At 45.9% G+C, this 21493-nt stretch overlaps 1 protein-coding gene across 14 annotated transcripts in view; it reads right to left on the reverse strand.

Moving 5' to 3' along the window:
• The window catches only part of LOC118374087 (filamin-C-like), a 109650-nt gene that overhangs the window by 27158 nt on the left and 60999 nt on the right, over window positions 1–21493 (reverse strand). For 8 of the 14 annotated variants that reach the window (XM_052460235.1, XM_052460234.1, XM_052460232.1 and 5 more), the window contains exons 4-19: window positions 16251–16401; window positions 11689–11807; window positions 11463–11540; window positions 11157–11319; window positions 10666–10866; window positions 10045–10167; window positions 8102–8239; window positions 7792–7918; window positions 7303–7439; window positions 6426–6619; window positions 5996–6253; window positions 5452–5575; window positions 5068–5228; window positions 4880–4970; window positions 4482–4651; window positions 200–317 (exon numbers count right to left, since the gene is read on the reverse strand). In XM_052460235.1, the coding sequence (XP_052316195.1) occupies window positions 200–317; window positions 4482–4651; window positions 4880–4970; window positions 5068–5228; window positions 5452–5575; window positions 5996–6253; window positions 6426–6619; window positions 7303–7439; window positions 7792–7918; window positions 8102–8239; window positions 10045–10167; window positions 10666–10866; window positions 11157–11319; window positions 11463–11540; window positions 11689–11807; window positions 16251–16401 (2353 nt within the window). The remainder of the gene's footprint in view (window positions 1–199; window positions 318–4481; window positions 4652–4879; window positions 4971–5067; window positions 5229–5451; window positions 5576–5995; window positions 6254–6425; window positions 6620–7302; window positions 7440–7791; window positions 7919–8101; window positions 8240–10044; window positions 10168–10665; window positions 10867–11156; window positions 11320–11462; window positions 11541–11688; window positions 11808–16250; window positions 16402–21493) is intronic. The other 6 variants (XM_052460245.1, XM_052460241.1, XM_052460239.1 and 3 more) reach the window with 1 other exon arrangement.

The following is a 21493-nucleotide window of genomic DNA, read 5'->3' on the forward strand; positions in this document are numbered from 1 at the left end:
GGAGGGCCAGGTGATTTTATATAACCTCTTAAAGGAAGTAACTGTTAGAAGAAGGCCAACGTATTACCTGTGGCTGTGTGTTCTGGGGAAGACAAACATGTTGGATGACATGAGGTCAAACTCTTCCAGGTGATGAACAGTAGTTTACTTCCTGGTCAGTTTCTTAGTAAAATGAGAGTACGTGTGGGGGGGGACTCACTGTTGTTCAACCCCTGAACTTTGACCTTGTTGAGGTCAAGGGGCGGCGCCACAGTGATGTTGAAGGGGCTCTTGGGAATGGGGTCACCGCCGTGGCAGATTGAGATAGACATGTTACTCTGAGAGATGGAGAGAGGGGGGGACAGAGAGGTGGAGAGAAGGAGAACGGGGAAAGGAGAGAGAGAGGGAGATATGGTGGGGAAAGAGGGAGAGAGAGAGAGAGATATGGTGGGGAAAGAGGGAGGGAGAGAGAGAGAAATATGTTGGGGAAAGAGGGAGGGAGAGAGAGAGAAATATGTTGGGGAAAGAGGGAGGGAGAGAGAGAGGGGAAGATATGGTGGGGAAAGAGGGAGAGAGAGAGAGATATGGTGGGGAAAGAGGGAGGGAGAGAGAGAGAGATATGGTGGGGAAAGAGGGAGAGAGAGAGAGAGATGGTGGGGAAAGAGGGAGGGAGATAGGGAGATATGGTGGGGAAAGAGGGAGAGAGAGAGAGATATGGTGGGGAAAGAGGGAGAGAGAGAGAGAGATATGGTGGGGAAAGAGGGAGAGAGAGAGAGATATGGTGGGGAAAGAGGGAGAGAGAGAGAGATATGGTGGGGAAAGAGGGAGAGAGAGAGAGATATGGTGGGGAAAGAGGGAGAGAGAGAGAGAGATATGGTGGGGAAAGAGGGAGAGAGAGAGAGATATGGTGGGGAAAGAGGGAGAGAGAGAGAGATATGGTGGGGAAAGAGGGAGGGATAGAGAGATATGGTGGGGAAAGAGGGAGAGAGAGAGAGGGAGATATGGTGGGGAAAGAGGGAGGAGAGAGAGAGAGATATGGTGGGGAAAGAGGGAGAGAGAGAGAGAGATATGGTGGGGAAAGAGGGAGAGAGAGAGAGAGAGATGGTGGGGAAAGAGGGAGAGAGAGAGAGATATGGTGGGGAAAGAGGGAGAGAGAGAGATATGGTAAGGGAAAGAGGGAGAGAGAGAGAGAGATATGGTGGGGAAAGAGGGAGAGAGAGAGAGAGATATGGTGGGGAAAGAGGGAGAGAGAGAGGGAGATATGGTGGGGAAAGAGGGAGAGAGAGAGAGAGATATGGTGGGGAAAGAGGGAGAGAGAGAGAGAGATATGGTGGGGAAAGAGGGAGAGAGAGAGAGATATGGTGGGGAAAGAGGGAGAGAGAGAGAGATATGGTGGGGAAAGAGGGAGGGAGAGAGAGAGAGATATGGTTGGGAAACAGGGAGAGAGAGAGAGATATGGTGGGGAAAGAGGGAGAGAGAGAGAGATGGTGGGGAAAGAGGGAGGGAGATAGGGAGATATGGTGGGGAAAGAGGGAGAGAGAGAGAGAGATATGGTGGGGAAAGAGGGAGAGAGAGAGAGATATGGTGGGGAAAGAGGGAGAGAGAGAGAGATATGGTGGGGAAAGAGGGAGAGAGAGAGAGATATGGGGGGGAGAGAGGGAGGGAGAGAGAGAGAGATAGGGGGGGGAGAGAGGGAGAGAGAGAGAGATATGGTGGGGAAAGAGGGAGAGAGAGAGAGATATGGTGGGGAAAGAGGGAGAGAGAGAGAGATATGGTGGGGAAAGAGGGAGGGAGATAGGGAGATATGGTGGGGAAAGAGGGAGGGAGATAGGGAGATATGGTGGGGAAAGAGGGAGGGAGATAGGGAGATATGGTGGGGAAAGAGGGAGAGAGATAGGGAGATATGGTGGGGAAAGAGGGAGGGAGAGAGGGAGATATGGTGGGGAAATAGGGAGAGAGAGAGAGAGAGAGAGAGAGAGAGAGAGAGAGAGAGAGAGAGAGATATGGTGGGGAAAGAGGGAGGGAGATAGGGAGATATGGTGGGGAAAGAGGGAGAGAGAGAGAGAGAGAGATATGGTGGGGAAAGAGGGAGGGAGATAGGGAGATATGGTGGGGAAAGAGGGAGGGAGAGAGGGAGATATGGTGGGGAAATAGGGAGAGAGAGAGAGAGAGAGAGAGAGAGAGAGAGAGAGAGAGAGAGAGAGAGATATGGTGGGGAAAGAGGGAGGGAGATAGGGAGATATGGTGGGGAAAGAGGGAGAGAGAGAGAGAGAGAGAGAGATATGGTGGGGAAAGAGGGAGGGAGAGAGGGAGATATGGTGGGGAAAGAGGGAGGGAGAGAGAGAGATATGGTGGGGAAAGAGGGAGGGAGAGAGGGAGATATGGTGGGGAAAGAGGGAGAGAGAGAGAGAGAGAGAGAGATATGGTGGGGAAAGAGGGAGGGAGAGAGAGAGAGAGAGAGAGAGAGAGAGAGAGAGAGAGAGAGATATGGTGGGGAAAGAGGGAGAGGAGAGAGAGAGAGAGAGAGAGAGAGAGAGAGAGAGAGAGAGAGAGATATGGTGGGGAAAGAGGGAGGGAGATAGGGAGATATGGTGGGGAAAGAGGGAGAGAGAGAGAGAGAGAGAGAGATATGGTGGGGAAAGAGGGAGGGAGAGAGGGAGATATGGTGGGGAAAGAGGGAGGGAGAGAGAGAGATATGGTGGGGAAAGAGGGAGGGAGATAGGGAGATATGGTGGGGAAAGAGGGAGGGAGATAGGGAGATATGGTGGGGAAAGAGGGAGGGAGATAGGGAGATATGGTGGGGAAAGAGGGAGGGAGAGAGAGGATATGGAAGACGGTCAGACAGAAAAAGATGAATGTGGTTGTTATAGTATGACATATGGACATACTGAACATACACTACCGTTCAAAAGTTTGGGATCACTTAGAAATGTCCTTGTTTTTGAAAGAAAAACACATTTTTTTGTCCATTAAAATAACATCAAATTCATCAGAAATACAGTGTATAGATTGTTAATATTGTAAATGACTATTGTAGCCGGCTGATTTAAAAAAAATAATAATAATAAGACTGGCCTTCTTTAGACTAGTTGAGTATTTTTATTTATTTATATATATATATACAGTGTGTGCAAAAGGTATGAGGAGGTAGGCAATAAATAGGCCATAGGAGCGAATAATTACAATTTAGCAGATTAACACTGGAGTGATAAATGAGCAGTTGATGATGTGCAAGTAGTGATACTGGTGTGAAAAAGAGCAGAAAGGTAAATAAAATTTAAAAAGTATGGGGACGAGGTAGGTAGATTGGGTGGGCTATTTACAGATGGACTATGTACAGCTGCAGCGATCGGTTAGCTGCTCAGATAGTTGATGTTGTTAAAGTTGGTGAGGAAAATAGCTGCTGGAACATGTGCTACGGGTGGGTGTTGTTATCGTGACCAGTGAACTGAGATAAGGTGGAGTTTTACCTAGCATAGACTTCTAGATGTATATGAGTACCTGGAGCATCAGCATTTGTGGGTTCGATTACAGGCTCCAAATGGTCAGAAACAAAGAACTTTCTTCTGAAACTCATCAGTCTATTCTTGTTCTGAGATATGAAGGCTAACAGAGGCCCATTATCAGCAACCATGTGTTCCGATGGCACACTGTGTTAGCTAATCCAAGTGTGTCATTTATAAGGTTAATTTATCATTAGAAAACCTTTTCTTTCAAAAACAAGGACATTTCTAAGTGACCCCAAAATCTTGAATGATAGTATATGTATACAGACTTCAGCAGCCTAAACATTTCAATCACCCTCTTACCAAGGCCTTCCTCCCTATTTTAACCCCAAAAAACACATCATCCAAAAAGAGGAGCCAGGAAATAACTCATACTTCAAACAATACAGATTTTAACGAGATTGTGAGGAATCTTGGCCTTATGTGAACTCATACCTGTTGCACTGCAGTGTAGCGCACGGTGTAGGAGTAGTCATGGTTACATACCTGTTGCACTGCAGTGTAGCGCACGGTGTAGGAGTAGTCATGGTTACATACCTGTTGCACTGCAGTGTAGCGCACGGTGTAGGAGTAGTCATGGTTACATACCTGTTGCACTGCAGTGTAGCGCACGGTGTAGGAGTAGTCATGGTTACATACCTGTTGCACTGCAGTGTAGCGCACGGTGTAGGAGTAGTCATGGTTACATACCTGTTGCACTGCAGTGTAGCGCACGGTGTAGGAGTAGTCATGGTTACATACCTGTTGCACTGCAGTGTAGCGCACGGTGTAGGAGTAGTCATGGTTACATACCTGTTGCACTGCAGTGTAGCGCACGGTGCAGGAGTAGTCATGGTTACATACCTGTTGCACTGCAGTGTAGCGCACGGTGTAGGAGTAGTCATGGTTACATACCTGTTGCACTGCAGTGTAGCGCACGGTGTAGGAGTAGTCATGGTTACATACCTGTTGCACTGCAGTGTAGCGCACGGTGTAGGAGTAGTCATGGTTACATACCTGTTGCACTGCAGTGTAGCGCACGGTGTAGGAGTAGTCATGGTTGTCAATGATCTCAAAGTCTCGGACAGCGTCCCCTTTGGCTGCTCCGGTGAAGTGCACTTCAGGCTTGGCCTTGCCCGCTCCCTTGGTGTAGATGGTGAAGTGGGTGGGCTTACCTACCTCCACACCTAGACGTTGTCACACAGAGGGACATTCATGATCAATACAACTGATCCAGTAATCGGTTGTATTAACAGTCATTCGCATAGAATTAAATAAAACACCAGAATTGGACATTGATGTCCATTGTTTTGTCACTCTATAGTCATTATAGCATCATAGTTTACATTATTGTATGTGATTTTGATCTGTTGGTCATGTCGGCGGCTTGTTGTCGTGGTTGCTAGAAGTCTCACCTGTCTTGTTGAGTCCGGGTCCCTCCGCCCTCACCTTGTTAGCGTCATGAGAGGGGTCCACCTTGATTCTGAAAGGGCTGATGGGTATTTCCTGTGGCAGGGGTCAAAGTGGGGTCATTGTTATTGTCTGGTTTCATAATAATGAAGCTAAAAATTCAAAATGGTGGCGTAGTTTCTCTTTCTCTCACGTGGTCAGCGAACAGCACCATGATGGTGTAGCGTCCGGGGCCGGGGGGCATGTACTTCACTGTGAACGTGTCGTTGTCGTTCTTGATGATGTCAAAGTCGATGTCAGCCTCTGCCGGACCCACCACGCCGGGAGCACACTTGATGCCGATACTGACATCCCCTGAGGAATGGGAATGGGAGTGAAGGGGTCCAGGATTAGGGAATTCAGGAAGGGGGTAAGAATTGGAGTGGAAAAAACAAGTAAGATTGTTTAACATTGAGAAGGCAGATGGCAAGAAAATACTCATCAGTGCTAGAACTCACTCAACAACACCCAAACGGTCAGCTACAACGTTGAGTAGTGAAGACCCTTCTATGTGTTGTATTTCTCTGTTGCATCTCACCTTGTCCTGCCTCACAGCAGTCCACAGTGAAGTAGGTGGGCTCGTTGGCCTTCAGACCTGACTTCTCCACACCTGGACCGTACACCTTCACATTATCTGGGTGGCTGCCCTCTCCGATGGTCACCTGACACACACACACACACACACACACACACACACACACACACACACACACACACAGCAATGAACATACATTACTAGTACCAGAACATTGTAAAAAAGCTGTATACTATCTTTGCAAATGCACTCTAGAGTCTGAATATGCTATATAGAACGCAGTAAGTGATGTATGTACTGTATGTGTATCTACCACAGGGCTCTTCAACCCTGTTCCTGGAGAGATACCGTCCTGTAGGATTTCACTCCAACCCTAATCTAGCGCACCTGATTATAATAATTAGCTGGTTGATAAGCTGAATCAGGTTAGTTACCACTGGGGTTGGAATGAAAATCTACAAGAGGGTAGCTCTCCAGGAACAGGGTTGGAAAGCACTGACCTAACAGGTATTTGTCTACAGTCTGTTAGATGGGTGGTCAGCCTTACCCTGAAGGGACTGTTGGGGACGTTGACCTCTCCCCAGGTGATAATGATGGTGTGTTTGATGGGCTTGGTGGGAATGTAGACACAGAGGAAGGTGCTGTCTCCGTTCTCTGTGATCTGGATGTCTATGGGGAAGCCCTCTGCATCCTGGGCGTATATCTTCAGCTGGCCCCTGCCAGCTCTACTTGTATCAATGGTGAACTCTGCTGGTTTGTTGACAATGCAGCCAATAGGTTCCAGACCTGGGCCATAGCTCTTCACCTGCAAGGAGAGGGTATTCATAATGCTGTTATGTCATCTTTACGTAGCCTTTATGTCATTATTACGTCCCTATTACAGTATGTTACCATTCTCTTACTGTTACGTCACTTTAATATTCTCGTTCTTAAGGCTGGCAAGCTGGTATGGTAAATATGAAGGGGTGGGGTCTAACCTTCTCAGGGAACACGTCATTGGCTGTGAGGAGGATGTGGGCCATAAAGGGGCTGTCCTTGATGTCCTCGTCGTCACAGATGACGTGAACAGCGTAGTCGCCAGGCTCCGTGGGCCAGTAACGTACGTCACATGACCCGTCGCCCTTATCATCACACTCTATCTTAGCCTGTGACGGGCCCTCGATGGAGAAACCTGGGGATGAACAGGGACAGGGAGGGAGATATAGGTACACATTATATAGAGGTGGGTAGAGATATAAGCTTACACACACATAGAAACACACACAGAAACGCACACAGACACCGATACACTGGCAGCAAAGAGACAAACAGGCATAGATGGCAACAGACTAAGAGATATTGGCAGGTTGGTTTTGTTGTCGCTTCTGATGGAGGTAGAAGAGAAATAAGAGTAAGTTCATCCTAATTCATATAATAACTGTGATGAGGTGAATCGTCAGGGGTCATGACCTTTTCCCACAGCTGGCAGGTCAGACTGATCATGTGACAGGAACAGGAAGCCCTCAGGCCTTGTGCTGGTTTCCGTGATAAGTGACCCCCAAAATGTGGGCTTTAATCCCTCCAACTGCTAACAATCACAGACAACCTCCTGTGTGTGTGTGTGTGTGTGTGTTGTGTGTGTGTGTGTGTGTGTGTGTGTGTGTGTGTGTGTGTGTGTGTGTGTGTGTGTGTGTGTGTGTGTGTGTGTGTGTGTGTGTGTGTGTGTGTGAAATGGAATCTGTGTACGTTGCCTGACAGTCATGTCAGAATTTCAGTGGAAAAGAGTCCATCCCCTCTGGCCAATATATTAATGAGACAGCATTCTGCAGCGTTATCCTGGGTCTTTCTCTTCTAACAGCCGTCTGTCAGACTTACCCAGAGTTCCCACCTCTGTGCCGATGGCCTCCACCACAAAGTCAGCTGACTTCCCCACCATGCCTGTCTCCAGGCCCGGCCCCCACGCCCTCACCTTCTGGGGCCCCACGTCCTCAATCACCACCACCTCGAACGGGCTGCAGGGAATACACACACGCACACATACATGTTAATGCAGACACAGACATACATAGACACACATACTGTACAGTCAGGGGTGGTCTAGTCAGCCCCATTGACTGTAATGTCAGTGAAATGTACGTAATTGATGTTGGACAGTGATATTTCCAGTTCCACCCCCCCTCCCCCCAGCTATTAACCTCCAAGGAATGCAGGAATGTAAGCTTCATAACATGACTCATTACAGGTCATTTCGGCTCGTTTAAGTTATTTCAACAATTGGAAATCCCTTAATGGTTCAGCCCACTGCCTTTATAGCTTTCATGTGGTTGTGTCCACAGCAGAACAGGGGGGAGGATAGAGTTTCACCTGCGTGGGATGGTCTGTCCGCCCCAGGTGATGGTGATGGTATATTTGCCAGTCATGATGGGGTAGTAGTCACACTCATACACCCCTTCTCCCGCGTCACGCACCTTCACAGGCTCCTCTAGTCCCTCTGAGGGAGTCACAAACAGGTCACACACACAGCAGCTCAGAGGTCAACGGCTAGTCACACAACTAGACCATTGTAAACCATTACATTTCATGGTGAGTATTTATACCCTTATGAAACCAACAAATGAATGTGGTGACAAGTCATAAACAACATGAAAGATTACACTCATATCCACACACTCACTTGGCCCCTTGACGGTGACCTTGAGCTCTCCGCTGCCGGCTCCCTTGGTGTAGACCTTGAAGTCGGCCACCTCTTTCACCCTCACCCCCTTAGGCTGCAGACCTCTCCCTGAGGCCCGGCACACGTTGGGGTTGCTGGCTGTGGGACCACCGAGGGGGTAACTCGGTTAGACAAGAAGATAACAAGATACACACTCACACACACACAGGCTGCGGCAGAGGTTGGCTGTTAGTTAGTCGGTTGAATGGTGGTGCATGAAGCACAGTCTGCATGGGCTACCAGGGAAGAAGCAACAGGAGAGATGGACATTGAACAGAAGTTATAAACCTGCAGAACAGCTAGACAGAGAACAAAGGCGGGTTACTGTAACACACTGGGCCTGAATGGATTGAATTGGCTTGAATGGATTGAATTGGCTTGAATGAAAACAAAAAGACACGTTGAAAGCTTTCTGGAATAATCTCTGTGCGCTTGAATACAATGACGTTACACTCTAATTAGATGGCAAAACATTCCAAAGAAATATAGCTAGCATAACTATGCTAACATCTTGACTTATGACTCTGCAGGCTTTCAAAATGCCTCGGCCACAGAAAACATGACAGCATTTTTATCAAATTAGGAAGAAATAACCAGCTAACTCTCCCAATTCATCATCATTTTAGACCGTTAAATTTAATAAATGACCAAAAGAAAAACAAGGAAAATAAAATAACTGAATAAAAACTCAAATAGATTTATGGAAAACCTCTTTATAGAGAGGCTGTTATTAGAATGGGTTATGAAGACAAACAATGTTCTGTTAATAACAAATGTCAGGTAAAAGTGAAGCTAAAAATGGAGGAGCATTTGCATGTTCAGTGTTAGTCAGAAAATATTAAATTGTAAATGGCTGACAACACAGAGAGTTTGCTTTGGTCTGGGGGGATGAAGATGAGGATGATGAGCAGACAGTGTAATGAGGTATGTAAGACGTCTGGACGGTCACGCTGACTTTCGCTCTCGTCAAATGAAACAAAAGTCAAAGGTTAAGACCATCGATTTCCGTTTGACTTGAACAAGATTGTTTGTTTCTGGGTTAATTGGGAATCTATCATTAAAAAACGGTGTTATGGTACACTAGGGTGCTGTTGTTTTGTTAAAAAATCTATTTTTGTTAATTCGTGGGTGTTGTTACTCGTTAGTTCTGTTCTAAAGTCAATTTAACGTCACACATGAAAGAAATCAAATCACATGTGTTACAGGATAAAAAAAGTAAGCTACAAACTGGATAAAATGAACGTGTGTGGGATTATTTGATAACTTTTTTGATATGCAGTAGCCAAATATTATTGCAATAAGACAATGTTGGAAGACCAATTGTAATGTACTTCTATTTATGAAGCAGGTGATGTACTGTAAGTGTGTGACCTCTGTGTTTCGAAGACCTGCCGAGCGTCTGTAAAGGTGACCGTCCAAAACCAGCCAATCACATGAATGGATAATGCTGCCACTGTTGTTAAAATGAGGAGGAACTGCATTTCTTAATCCCATTCACTCTCTCCATTTTCTTTCATTCTTGCATTCTCTCTCTCTCTCTCTCTCTCTCTCTCTCTCTCTCTCTCTCTCTCTCTCTCTCTCTCTCTCTCTCTCTCTCTCTCTCTCTCTCTCTCTCTCTCTCTCTCTCTCTCTCTCTCTCTCTCTCTCTCTCTCTCTCTCTCTCTCTCTCTCTCTCTCTCATCCTTTCATTTCTTCTTTCAGTTACACACTCATTCCCTCTCATTCTCGCTCTTTGGAAGCTGCCTGGGATGAGGGGGGTGAAGCCACAGAGGGCTAAGCGCCAGCACATGCCATCAAGCTGGGGACCCCCTGGTGCGGTGCGTCAAGGGGGTTGGTGGTATAGTTTTGACAAGGCTAGCGCAGGCAGGCTCCAGTCTCTCCTCCATGGGCAGGCCTGTACTAACTTGGTCGCCTGGGTTTGGGCGGTGTTGGGGGGGGCACTCTCTTGGCCTTGTCTGTGGGTGGGGTGCGTATGGACTGGGGCACTATCTGCACCGGAGAGCCGGGGGGCAGGGAGCTCGGTGGAGCTGCATGGAGGAACAACAACGACATGACACACACGCAGGAACAGGACAGGATCACTCTGGAGAATGACCAGAATCCACAGCTTAGAACCCTGCCTCCCTGACACTCAGAACCCATCCAGAGTCCTCCCACAAACCAAGAGTTCACCAACCCTAACTCAACCATTTTCAGAAGAACCCAAAATACCATGCCGGTGGCCTGTCTGTTATGGCAGGATGTCACTGTCTGTTATGGAGATCAAATGTCTAGTAGTGAGGTCAGTCTAGACATTAATACTCAATATTACTCAGATTAGAACAAGAGGGAGGAAGTCACATGGTGGATGTAAAAAGTCAGTACAATCAACAAAATCTGTGTGTGTGTGTGTGTGTGTGTGTGTGTGTGTGTGTGTGTGTGTGTGTGTGTGTGTGTGTGTGTGTGTGTGTGTGTGTGTGTGTGTGTGTGTGTGTGTGTGTGTGTGTGTGCGCGCGCGCACACAGGCATGTGTGTGTGTGTGTTACCCTCTGAGATGTGGACGGTGAAAGGGCTTCTGGGTATCTGCTGCCCAGCAAACGTCACATAGATAACATGAGACCCCTCCAGGATAGGGCAATAGGTGCAACGGAAAATACTGTCCCCCTTGTTTTCCAGAATGATCTCCACGGTGTCTCTTCTGCCCTGGGAGTCCACGATGATTACACCCACGTCTCCAGCACCAGCACCTGGGGACAAAAAGAGATGAACTAACACCTCCTACTGTGTGTTCAGGGGACAGAAAAGGACGTAACACTGGGGGTCATTAGAGAGAACAAATACATACATGTACTTTGTCATCATGATTAAAGGAATAAATATCAGCTAATATTGCAAAGCTAATGATCATTCTAAAAGATCCTTATATTTACTTACGACCCTATTGACGAAACTAGGGGATTTCAATAGGAAAGGTAGATAGATGATCTACTTCCATACCATGAACATGGTCCTCCCCAGATGTGTATGTGTGTGTTACCTGCTGTGTAGATGTCGAAGTAGGTAGGCTTGTTAGCCACGTTGCCTACGGGCTCCAGTCCTGGTCCTCTGGCCTGCACCTTGTTGGGGTCTCCCATGGCTTTGGACACACTCACCATGAAGGGACTCCTGTCTATGTCCTGCCCAGCGAAAAGCACCTTCACCTGGGGAGAGGAACATGGATAGACCCCTGTTAGACAGCTGGAGGAAATCCTATACTACTGACTTTTATAAACTGAGATTTAAAATATTTTCCAGTATATATATATATATATATATATATATACGGGTACTGTAAGTATGTTACCTTGTGAAGGCCCTCCACTTTGGGCAGGTAGATGACAGAGTACGTCCTGTTCTTGTCATTGTTGGGGATCACTCTGGCCTGGAACAGAAAGAGAGGGCCGGAACCGGAGAAAGGGGAGAGATAGAAACTGAATGTGAGGAACTGTGTGGTCAAATGAACAGCATCTTCAGGATGGAGGAGTAAGGGATTGAGGAGTTAAGGGTTAATGTGAGTGAGAGTGCCCCACCTCCTCTGTGTGTCCCTCTGGGTCCTCCACATAGACCAGCACCTCCCCTAGCCCCGCCTCCACTGTCTCCACGATGAACTCAGCCGGCTTCAGCACCATGTTTCCTCTGGGCGCAATACCTGACGGGGAAAAGGATGGAGACAGTAAGCAGGAGTAGAGAACTAGATGTGAGAGCCCTCTGTCACTTATTCTGTGCTGACAGGTGTAAACAGGATAAAACACCTTCCTTTGCAACAATAATTCTTGCACCTAATACACAGAATAAACCAGAAAGCCTTTGGGCTATTGAGACTTTAGAAGATGCAGATTGTTAAGGAAGTCTGTTTTTTACCGACATTTAATTTGTTTTGTTATTTTTTGGTTGGGGCGGTGCATTCTCCATTTCCAATTCTATGTTTATAAAAGGCTGTCACTCAAAAGAAGAAAAATACATACAGAGTTTAAGTAAGTAATAATACATTCAGTATAAACAGGATAAGAAAAGAAAAACAAGTGGGCCTCCACCCCCAACCTCCCATCCCATTCCTCCAACCCCACCCAGCCAACATGCCTCCATCCAACCCCGGGTCCTTAGTGTACAACAGGAAGAAGAGCACTATGTTTTCTGTCAATATACCTGGTAAAATAATGGTTAATTAACAACTGGAAGGGGTCCCTATCAAATCTGTGATTTTTCCCCAGATTGTTTTCTCAGTTTTATTTTTCCTTGTTTTAGATAGTTTTTCACTCTCAAAATTACAAATGTTCATAGAGAAACAACTAAATTGGATGTTCTGAGTCAATATATATGGTTAAATTACATTAGAAGATCATTTTTTTGGAGGTCTGCAAGAAAACTAAAAGTGAGTGTAATTCCCCTTTAATTGTGCATCTGGCTCTTTAATTGTGCATTTAGCGAGTGAGGAATGTGCCGTCTAATGTGCCGGTCTAGCGATGGTTCTGTACCGCTGCTGCTCATTTCATGGCAAAGTTATAGTTATTATTGTTTTTGTATTCTTTAGAAGGCGGATCAGCTTTAATATTGCAAATAGATTGTGGCTTGTATCATTGTAATTGTCTGCATCATTTACAATCCCCCATATATTATTTTCAATAATATATACAGTGTCTTGCAAAAGTATTCACCCCCTTGGCCTTTTTCCAATTTTTTTTTGCATTACAACCTGTTATTTAAATTGATTTTTATTTGGATTTCATATAATGGACATACACAACATAGTCCAAATTGGTGAAGTGAAATGAAAAAAAATTGTTTAAAAAAATTTGAAGAAATAAACAATGGAAAAGTGGTGTGTGCATATGTATTCACCCCCTTTGCTATGAAGCCCCTAAATAAGATCTGGTGGAACCAATTACCTTCAGAAGTGATATAATTAGATAAATAAAGTGCAATCTAAGTGTCACATGATCTGTCACATGATCTCAGTATATATACACCTGTTCTGAAAGGCCCCAGAGTCTGCAACACCACTAAGCAAGGGGCACCACCAAGCAAGACCAAGGAGCTCTCCAAACAGGTCAGGGACAAAGTTGTGGAGAAGTACTGAGTAGGGTTTATGCTGCAGTAGTTTATGTGTCGGGGGGCTAGGGTCAGTTTGTTATATCTGGAGTACTTCTCCTGTCTTATCCGGTGTCCTGTGTGAATTTAAGTATGCTCTCTTTAATTCTCTCTTTCTCTCTTTCTCTCGGAGGACCTGAGCCCTGGGACCATGCCTCAGGACTACCTGGCATGATGACTCCTTGCTGTCCCCAGTCCACCTGGCCGTGCTGCTGCTCCAGTTTCAACTGTTCTGCCTGCGGCTATGGAATCCTGACCTGTTCCCCTGGACGTGCTACCTGTCCCAGACTTGCTGTTTTCAGCTCTCTAGAGACAGCAGGAGTGGTAGAGATACTCTTAATGGTTGGCTATGAAAAGCCAACTGACATTTACTCCTGAGGTGCTGACTTGCTGCACCCTCTACAACTACTGTGATTATTATTATTTGACCATGCTGGTCATTTATGAACATTTGAACATCTTGGCCATGCTCTGTTATAATCTCCACCCGGCACAGCCAGAAGAGGTTTGGCCACCCCTCATAGCCTGGTTCCTCTCTAGGTTTCTTCCTAGGTTTTGGCCTTTCTAGTGAGTTTTTCCAAGCCACTGTGCTTCTACACCTGCATTGCTTGTTGTTTGGGGTTTTAGGCTGGGTTTCTGTACAGCACTTTGAGATATCAGCTGATGTACAAAGGGCTATATAAATACATTTGATTTGATTTGGTTGGGATATAAAAAAATATCAGAAACTTTGAACATCCCACAGAGCACCATTAAATCCATTTTTTTTTCAAATGGAAAGAATATGGCACCACAACAAACCTGCCAAGAGAGGGCCTCCCACAAAGCCCACAGACCAGGCAAGGAGGGAATTAATCAGAGAGGCAACAAAGAGACCTCAAGGAGCTGCAAAGCTCCAGAGCGGAGATTGGAGTATCTGTCCATGGGACCAATTTAAGCCATACACTCCACAGAGCTGGGCTTTACAGAAGACTGGCCAGAAAAAAAGCCATTGCTTATTAAAGAAAAAAATAAGCAAATACATTTGGTGTACACCAAAAGGCATGTGGGAGACTCTACAAAAACATGGAACAAGGTACTCTGGTCAGATGAGACTAAAATTTAGCTTTTTGGCCATAAAGGAAAATGCTATGTCTGGCTCAAACCCAACACCTCTCATCACCCCCCGAGATTACCAAACCCACAGTGAAGCATGGTGGTGGCAGCATCATGCTGTGGGGATGTTTTTCCTCAGCAGGGAAACTGGTCAGAATTTAAGGGATGGATGGCGTTAAATACAGGGAAATTCTTAAGGGAAACCAGTTTCAGTCTTCCAGAGATTTGAGGCTGGGACGAAGGTTCACCTTCCAGCAGGACAATGACCCTAATTATCACTTGAGTGGTTTAAGGGGAAACATTTAAATATCTTGGAATGGCCTAGTCAAAGCCCAGACCTCAATCCAATTGAGAATCTGTGGTATGACTGGAGCTGGAGCAGTTGTGCCTTGAAGAATGGGCATAAAATCCCAGTGGCTAAATGTGCCCAAGCTTATAGAGACATACCCCAAGAGACTTGCATGTGTAATTGCTGCAAAAGGTGCCTCTACAAAGTATTGACTTTGGGGGGGTGAATAGTTATGCACACTCAAGTTTTCTGTTTTTTTGTCTTATTTCTTGTTTGTTTCACAATAAAAAATAGTTTGCATCTTCAAAGTAGTAGGCATGTTGTGTAAATCAAATGATACAACCCCCCAAAAAATCTATTTTAATTCCAGGTTGTAAGGCAACAAAATAGGAAACATGCCAAGGGGGTGAATACTTTCACAAGCCAATGTAATTTAAATCATTTTAATGGAAAAGTTTTCAAATAACAAATAATAGATACAAATGATATACTTACTCGTGATATACTTCTGCCAGGTAAGCATACTTTGTAGTTAACATTTAATTGAGAAGGTTTTGGGGAAAGTATTTCTGTCAAACCACAAGACGGTTACCACATCAACTGGCTACACACGGAGAGATAGACACAAAACATGTGCACCACACAGACAGACAGGTGCAATATTGCTGGAAATTAATTGGCAGATAGTGTTAGGTTTGGCTTTTTAAGCCAATAGTGGCTAACCAGTGGTGGGATAATGTCAATGTTGAGCAATGTTGTTCATTGACTAGCACCATTCATGCTGTCAATAACAACTGTATCCACTTGCGATTAGGAAAGAGTGAGGTGATTACCATCTAAGAGCCAACATCTTTTTTTTTGCGGTAGTGCTGCCTGCCAGCAGTAATCATCTCTGATTGATTGAGAGATTCAAGGAGCTATCATCGTTAAGTAACATAATAGATGCAAAGCATTGAATATTTACATTCATGCACTTCTACGTTTGTTTTGTAACTTTGCCCAAAAGCATTTAACTGTAGATCACTCCCACATCATATGGAGGAATGTGTCTACCTGATTTAAGGGACACAGTGAGCAGTTGGGAGTTGGGGCCCATTTCATCATAAAATATTTCCCTGTTGTTAAACACAGTCCGTGAATAAACTTAAAATGTGTTAATTGACGATTCGGATTATGGGATGCCAAGGTCATATTTTTCCATATTCTGTTCCAGTTAAAGGGTTGTTCAGATTCAATTACATCTGTGGACCATATTTTTTAATGGCTAGGTCAGAACATTTTTTTATTTTAAATTTTACATTTATTTAACTAGGCAAGTCAGTTAAGAACAAATTCTTATTTTCAATAACGGCCTAGGAACAGCAGGTTAACTGCCTGTTCAGGGGCAGAACGACAGATTTGTACCTTGTCAGCTCAGGGGTTTGAACTTGCAACCTTCCAGTTACTAGTCCAACGCTCTAACCACTAGGCTACCCTGCTGCCCCATGAGCTTTCCAACAGTTGTTTATACATTATAGAGGTCAGTCCTGTCGGGAACCCAGATAGTTTATTTATAGATAAAGAAGATAAAGAAGTCTTTGAAGGAAGGAAGTCATTACATTCCCAGTCTCTCTCTCTCACCTGGTCCATAGGCCTTGGCCTTCTTGGGGTGCAGAGTCTTGGAGCGCAGCGGGGCACCAGGCTTCAGCTTGGACTTGGGAAACTGGGACAGGTAGGTCATCACCGAGTGCTCGTCCACATTGGGATCCACTATTTCCTCAGGGGCTATCACCTACAGAGAGGGAGAAGACAATAGACAGTGCACAGGGTCAAAGGTTATCATCACTTCCTGTTTCTCTATGGATATACTCACAAGATATAAGATACATGTCTCTAACAATGTGAGTCGTTGTCCACAAAGCGGCACGGCGTCGTGTCGAGCTCCTGATGGTATTCCTAAGAATTACAAAACTGCTATTTGATCAGACAAACCTAATGTAGCAAATAATCCATAAATGTGTTTGTTTTTTACACTCTCATTGACCTCCATACAAAAACTCCTTGATAGGTGGGCGAAACAACAACAAAACGCCTCCTGCTGGAGGGAGATAGATTTTCCACCGAGTTGGGCCTCTCTCTTCCTCTTCCTCTCGGTACACAATCAAAGCCTGATTTAATAAGAAGAGGGGACAGGAAGAGGCGCAGCACACACAGGAGTCAAAGGTTATCACTTCCTGTTTCTCCTAACATACAATCAGAGCATGATTTAATAACGTTATAATAAATATTGTATTAAAAACTACTAACCCGAGGATAAAGAACGTACTTCAAAGAAAGACATGAAATAGACATAGAACCTGTAAAGTTGATGTGAAAAGACCGAGAAAACCAGGGCAGTGGAATCAAAAGCAGCAATGAAAGGATAATTGTATTGTCCAACATCACAATGTGTTTTCCTTATGATCGCAGTGGAAAGAGGGGGGTGGAGAGGGGGAATAGAAAAGCCAGAAATGCCACCAGGAAATCACGTTGGAGTAGTTGAATGTTTTATTGAGAAAGAAAGTTCCCCTACGTGGAGCTAGAGTGAGCTACAGGAGTGAGGTTTGAGTAGAGAGAAAGGGGGAAAGGAGAAAGGGAGAAGAGAAAAGAGAGAGCAGAGGGAGAGGGGTGAGGAGAAAGCAGAGGGAGAAGGGGAAGGAGAGAGCAGAGGGAGAGGGGTGAGGAGAAAGCAGAGGGAGAAGGGGAAGGAGAGAGCAGAGGGAGAAGGGGAAGGAGAGAGCAGAGGGAGAAGGGGAAGGAGAAAGCAGAGGGAGAAGGGGAAGGAGAAAGCAGAGGGAGAAGGGGAAGGAGAGAGCAGAGGGAGAGGGGTGAGGAGAAAGCAGAGGGAGAAGGGGAAGGAGAGAGCAGAGGGAGAAGGGGAAGGAGAAAGCAGAGGGAGAAGGGGAAGGAGAGAGCAGAGGGAGAAGGGGGAGGAGAGAGCAGAGGGAGAAGGGGAAGGAGAGAGCAGAGGGAGAAGGGGAAGGAGAGAGCAGAGGGAGAAGGGGAAGGAGAGAGCAGGACAATGAGAGACTTAGAACAAGTGAAGATAAGAGATGGAAGTGATATAGAGAAAGAAAGAGAGGGGGGAAGGGGGAGATGTAAGGAAAAATAAAACAAATATTAGAGAGAGAGAGAGATAGATGAGCTCCTATATTTTTAAGCATGTTCTAAAGCATGTTCTTTAAAAAAAGATAGATTTAGAGTTAGATAAACTTGGAGTTTTTGTCAGGAACATATACAGGATGCTACCCTCTACAACATAACCTTCACTCCAAATCAAAACTCAGAAGCTTTAGATGCTGACTCCCGCTGTTAAGAGGTAATTAAAATACAGTTCCCTGTGTATGTAAAGAATGATACAGCAAGAAAAGATCACAAAATAAACCTCCTTATGGAATATCAAGAGACACGTTTTGCTGACTATTATAAAAATGGGAACATCAGCAACATCATCTTCCACACAAACCACCCCTTGGCATGGCACAGTGATATATTAGCACACGACCCCTCTGTTAAGGGTTATATAAATCTCTATAAGTGGAACAGTATTGGTACAGGGCAACCCCAAACAGTTTCAGCTGGACTTTCACCGAATCAAAGAATTAGCCCAGCAGGAGAAGCTATCCCTTGAGAAAGCTACCCCCACCCCGAGCGGGTCAGACTAGACATCTTCATTATATAACCCTACAGACAAGCAAGCCCAAGCAGAAAGTCAACCTCCCAGCACATAGTACTACTCTCTCATTGAAATGAAGGATACATTTATCCAGCTGGAGGTAAGGCAGGTGGAGCTGGAACAACAGGTGATTACACTCCAGTCAGCACAGACCCAGACAACAGTCCAGAACAACAACACCCCCTTAACCAGACCCGGAGAGCTGGAGGTGGAGAGAGACATATCTGCACTCTGGACTGTGGTGAGACAACTTCAACAATATAAAAAGTAAGAGCTGGAGAAGAACAGAGGGCTAGTGGAGAGGATCAGACTACTGGAAGAGTGGTTGAAGGGGAAGGCATGTGACAGAGAACAACCCACTAGTGAGGTGGCCACCCCCGCAGAGAAGCCGGCAGAACAGCCCACCTCAGCTCCTGACAAAAGTCTCGATACCACAGCAGAACAGTTCACACCAGACCCTGACCATAGTGTCAACATCACAGCAGAACAGACAAATGAAGAACCCCAAGCCCAGCGGATCTCATCCCCCCTGAGCCCCCCCTGTCAGCCTCCCTGATAGCCCTTCTGACAACACCCCCACATCGACTGAGGATGGTGTGATCATAACAGCATACAGGAACTCAAGTCCTTCTGTTCACCTGACTTAGAATTCCTCACAATCAAATGCTGACCACATTATCTACCAAGAGAATTCTCTTAGATAATAATCACAGCTGCATATATTCCCCCCCCAAGCAGACACATCGATGGCCATGAACGAACTTCATTTGACTCTATGTACACTGGAAACCACATATCCCGAGGCTGCAGTAATTGTTGCTGGGGATTTTTTTTTTTTTTTTTTTTTTTTTTCACCTTTATTTAACCAGGTAGGCTAGTTGAGAACAAGTTCTCATTTGCAACTGCGACCTGGCCAAGATAAAGCATAGCAGTGTGAACAGACAACACAGAGTTACACATGGAGTAAACAATTAGCAAGTCAATAACACAGTAGAAAAAAATGGGCAGTCTATATACAATGTGTGCAAAAGGCATGAGGAGGTAGGCGAATAATACAATTTTGCAGATTAACACTGGAGTGATAAATGATCAGATGGGCATGTACAGGTAGAGATATTGGTGTGCAAAAGAGCAGAAAAGTAAATAAATAAAAACAGTATAAAAACAGTATGGGAATGAGGTAGGTGAAAAAGGGTGAGCTATTTACCTATAGACTATGTACAGCTGCAGCGATCGGTTAGCTGCTCGGATAGCTGATGTTTGAAGTTGGAGAGGGAGATAAAAGTCTCCAACTTCAGCGATTTTTGCAATTCGTTCCAGTCACAGGCAGCAGAGTACTGGAACGAAAGGCGGCCAAATGAGGTGTTGGCTTTAGGGATGATCAGTGAGATACACCTGCTGGAGCGCGTGCTACGGATGGGTGTTGCCATCGTGACCAGTGAACTGAGATAAGGCGGAGCTTTACCTAGCATGGACTTGTAGATGACCTGGAGCCAGTGGGTCTGGCGACGAATATGTAGTGAGGGCCAGCCGACTAGAGCATACAAGTCGCAGTGGTGGGTGGTATAAGGTGCTTTAGTGACAAAACGGATGGCACTGTGATAGACTGCATCCAGTTTGCTGAGTAGAGTGTTGGCAGCCATTTTGTAGATGACATCGCCGAAGTCGAGGATCGGTAGGATAGTCAGTTTTACTAGGGTAAGCTTGGCAGCGTGAGTGAAGGAGGCTTTGTTGCGGAATAGAAAGCCGACTCTGGATTTGATTTTTGATTGGAGATGTTTGATGTGAGTCTGGAAGGAGAGTTTGCAGTCTAGCCATACACCTAGGTACTTATAGATGTCCACGTATTCAAGGTTGGAACCATCCAGGGTGGTGATGCTAGTCGGGCATGCGGGTGCAGGCAGCGATCGGTTGAAAAGCATGCATTTGGTTTTACTCGCGTTTAAGAGCAGTTGGAGGCCACGGAAGGAGTGCTGTATGGCATTGAAGCTCGTTTGGAGGTTGGATAGCACAGTGTCCAATGACGGGCCGAAAGTATATAGAATGGTGTCGTCTGCGTAGAGGTGGATCAGGGAATCGCCCGCAGCAAGAGCAACATCATTGATATATACAGAGAAAAGAGTCGGCCCGAGAATTGAACCCTGTGGCACCCCCATAGAGACTGCCAGAGGACCGGACAGCATGCCCTCTGATTTGACACACTGAACTCTGTCTGCAAAGTAATTGGTGAACCAGGCAAGGCAGTCATCCGAAAAACCGAGGCTGTTGAGTCTGCCGATAAGAATTTGGTGATTGACAGAGTCGAAAGCCTTGGCGAGGTCGATGAAGACGGCTGCACAGTACTGTCTTTTATCGATGGCGGTTATGATATCATTTAGTACCTTGAGTGTGGCTGAGGTGCACCCGTGACCGGCTCGGAAACCAGATTGCACAGCGGAGAAGGTACGGTGGGATTCGAGATGGTCAGTGACCTGTTTGTTGACTTGGCTTTCGAAGACCTTAGATAGGCAGGGCAGGATGGATATAGGTCTATAGCAGTTTGGGTCCAGGGTGTCTCCCCCTTTGAAGAGGGGGATGACTGCGGCAGCTTTCCAATCCTTGGGGATCTCAGACGATATGAAAGAGAGGTTGAACAGGCTGGTAATAGGGGTTGCGACAATGGCGGCAGATAGTTTCAGAAATAGCGGGTCCAGATTGTCAAGCTCAGCTGATTTGTACGGGTCCAGGTTTTGCAGCTCTTTCAGAACATCTGCTATCTGGATTTGGGTAAAGGAGAACCTGGAGAGGCTTGGGTGAGGAACTACGGGGGGCGGAGCTGTTGGCCGAGGTTGGAGTAGCCAGGCGGAAGGCATGGCCAGCCGTTGAGAAGTGCTTATTGAAGTTTTCGATAATCATGGATTTATCGGTGGAGACCGTGTTTCCTAGCCTCAGTGCAGTGGGCAGCTGGGAGGAGGTGCTCTTGTTCTCCATGGACTTCACAGTGTCCCAGAACTTTTGGAGTTGGAGCTACAGGATGCAAACTTCTGCCTGAAGAAGCTGGCCTTAGCTTTCCTGACTGACTGCGTGTATTGGTTCCTGACTTCCTGAACAGTTGCATATCACGGGGCTATTCGATGCTATTGCAGTCCGCCACAGGATGTTTTTGTGCTGGTCGAGGGCAGTCAGGTCT

The sequence above is a fragment of the Oncorhynchus keta genome, chromosome 13 (assembly GCF_023373465.1).
Source record: "Oncorhynchus keta strain PuntledgeMale-10-30-2019 chromosome 13, Oket_V2, whole genome shotgun sequence".
NCBI lineage: Eukaryota > Metazoa > Chordata > Actinopteri > Salmoniformes > Salmonidae > Oncorhynchus > Oncorhynchus keta.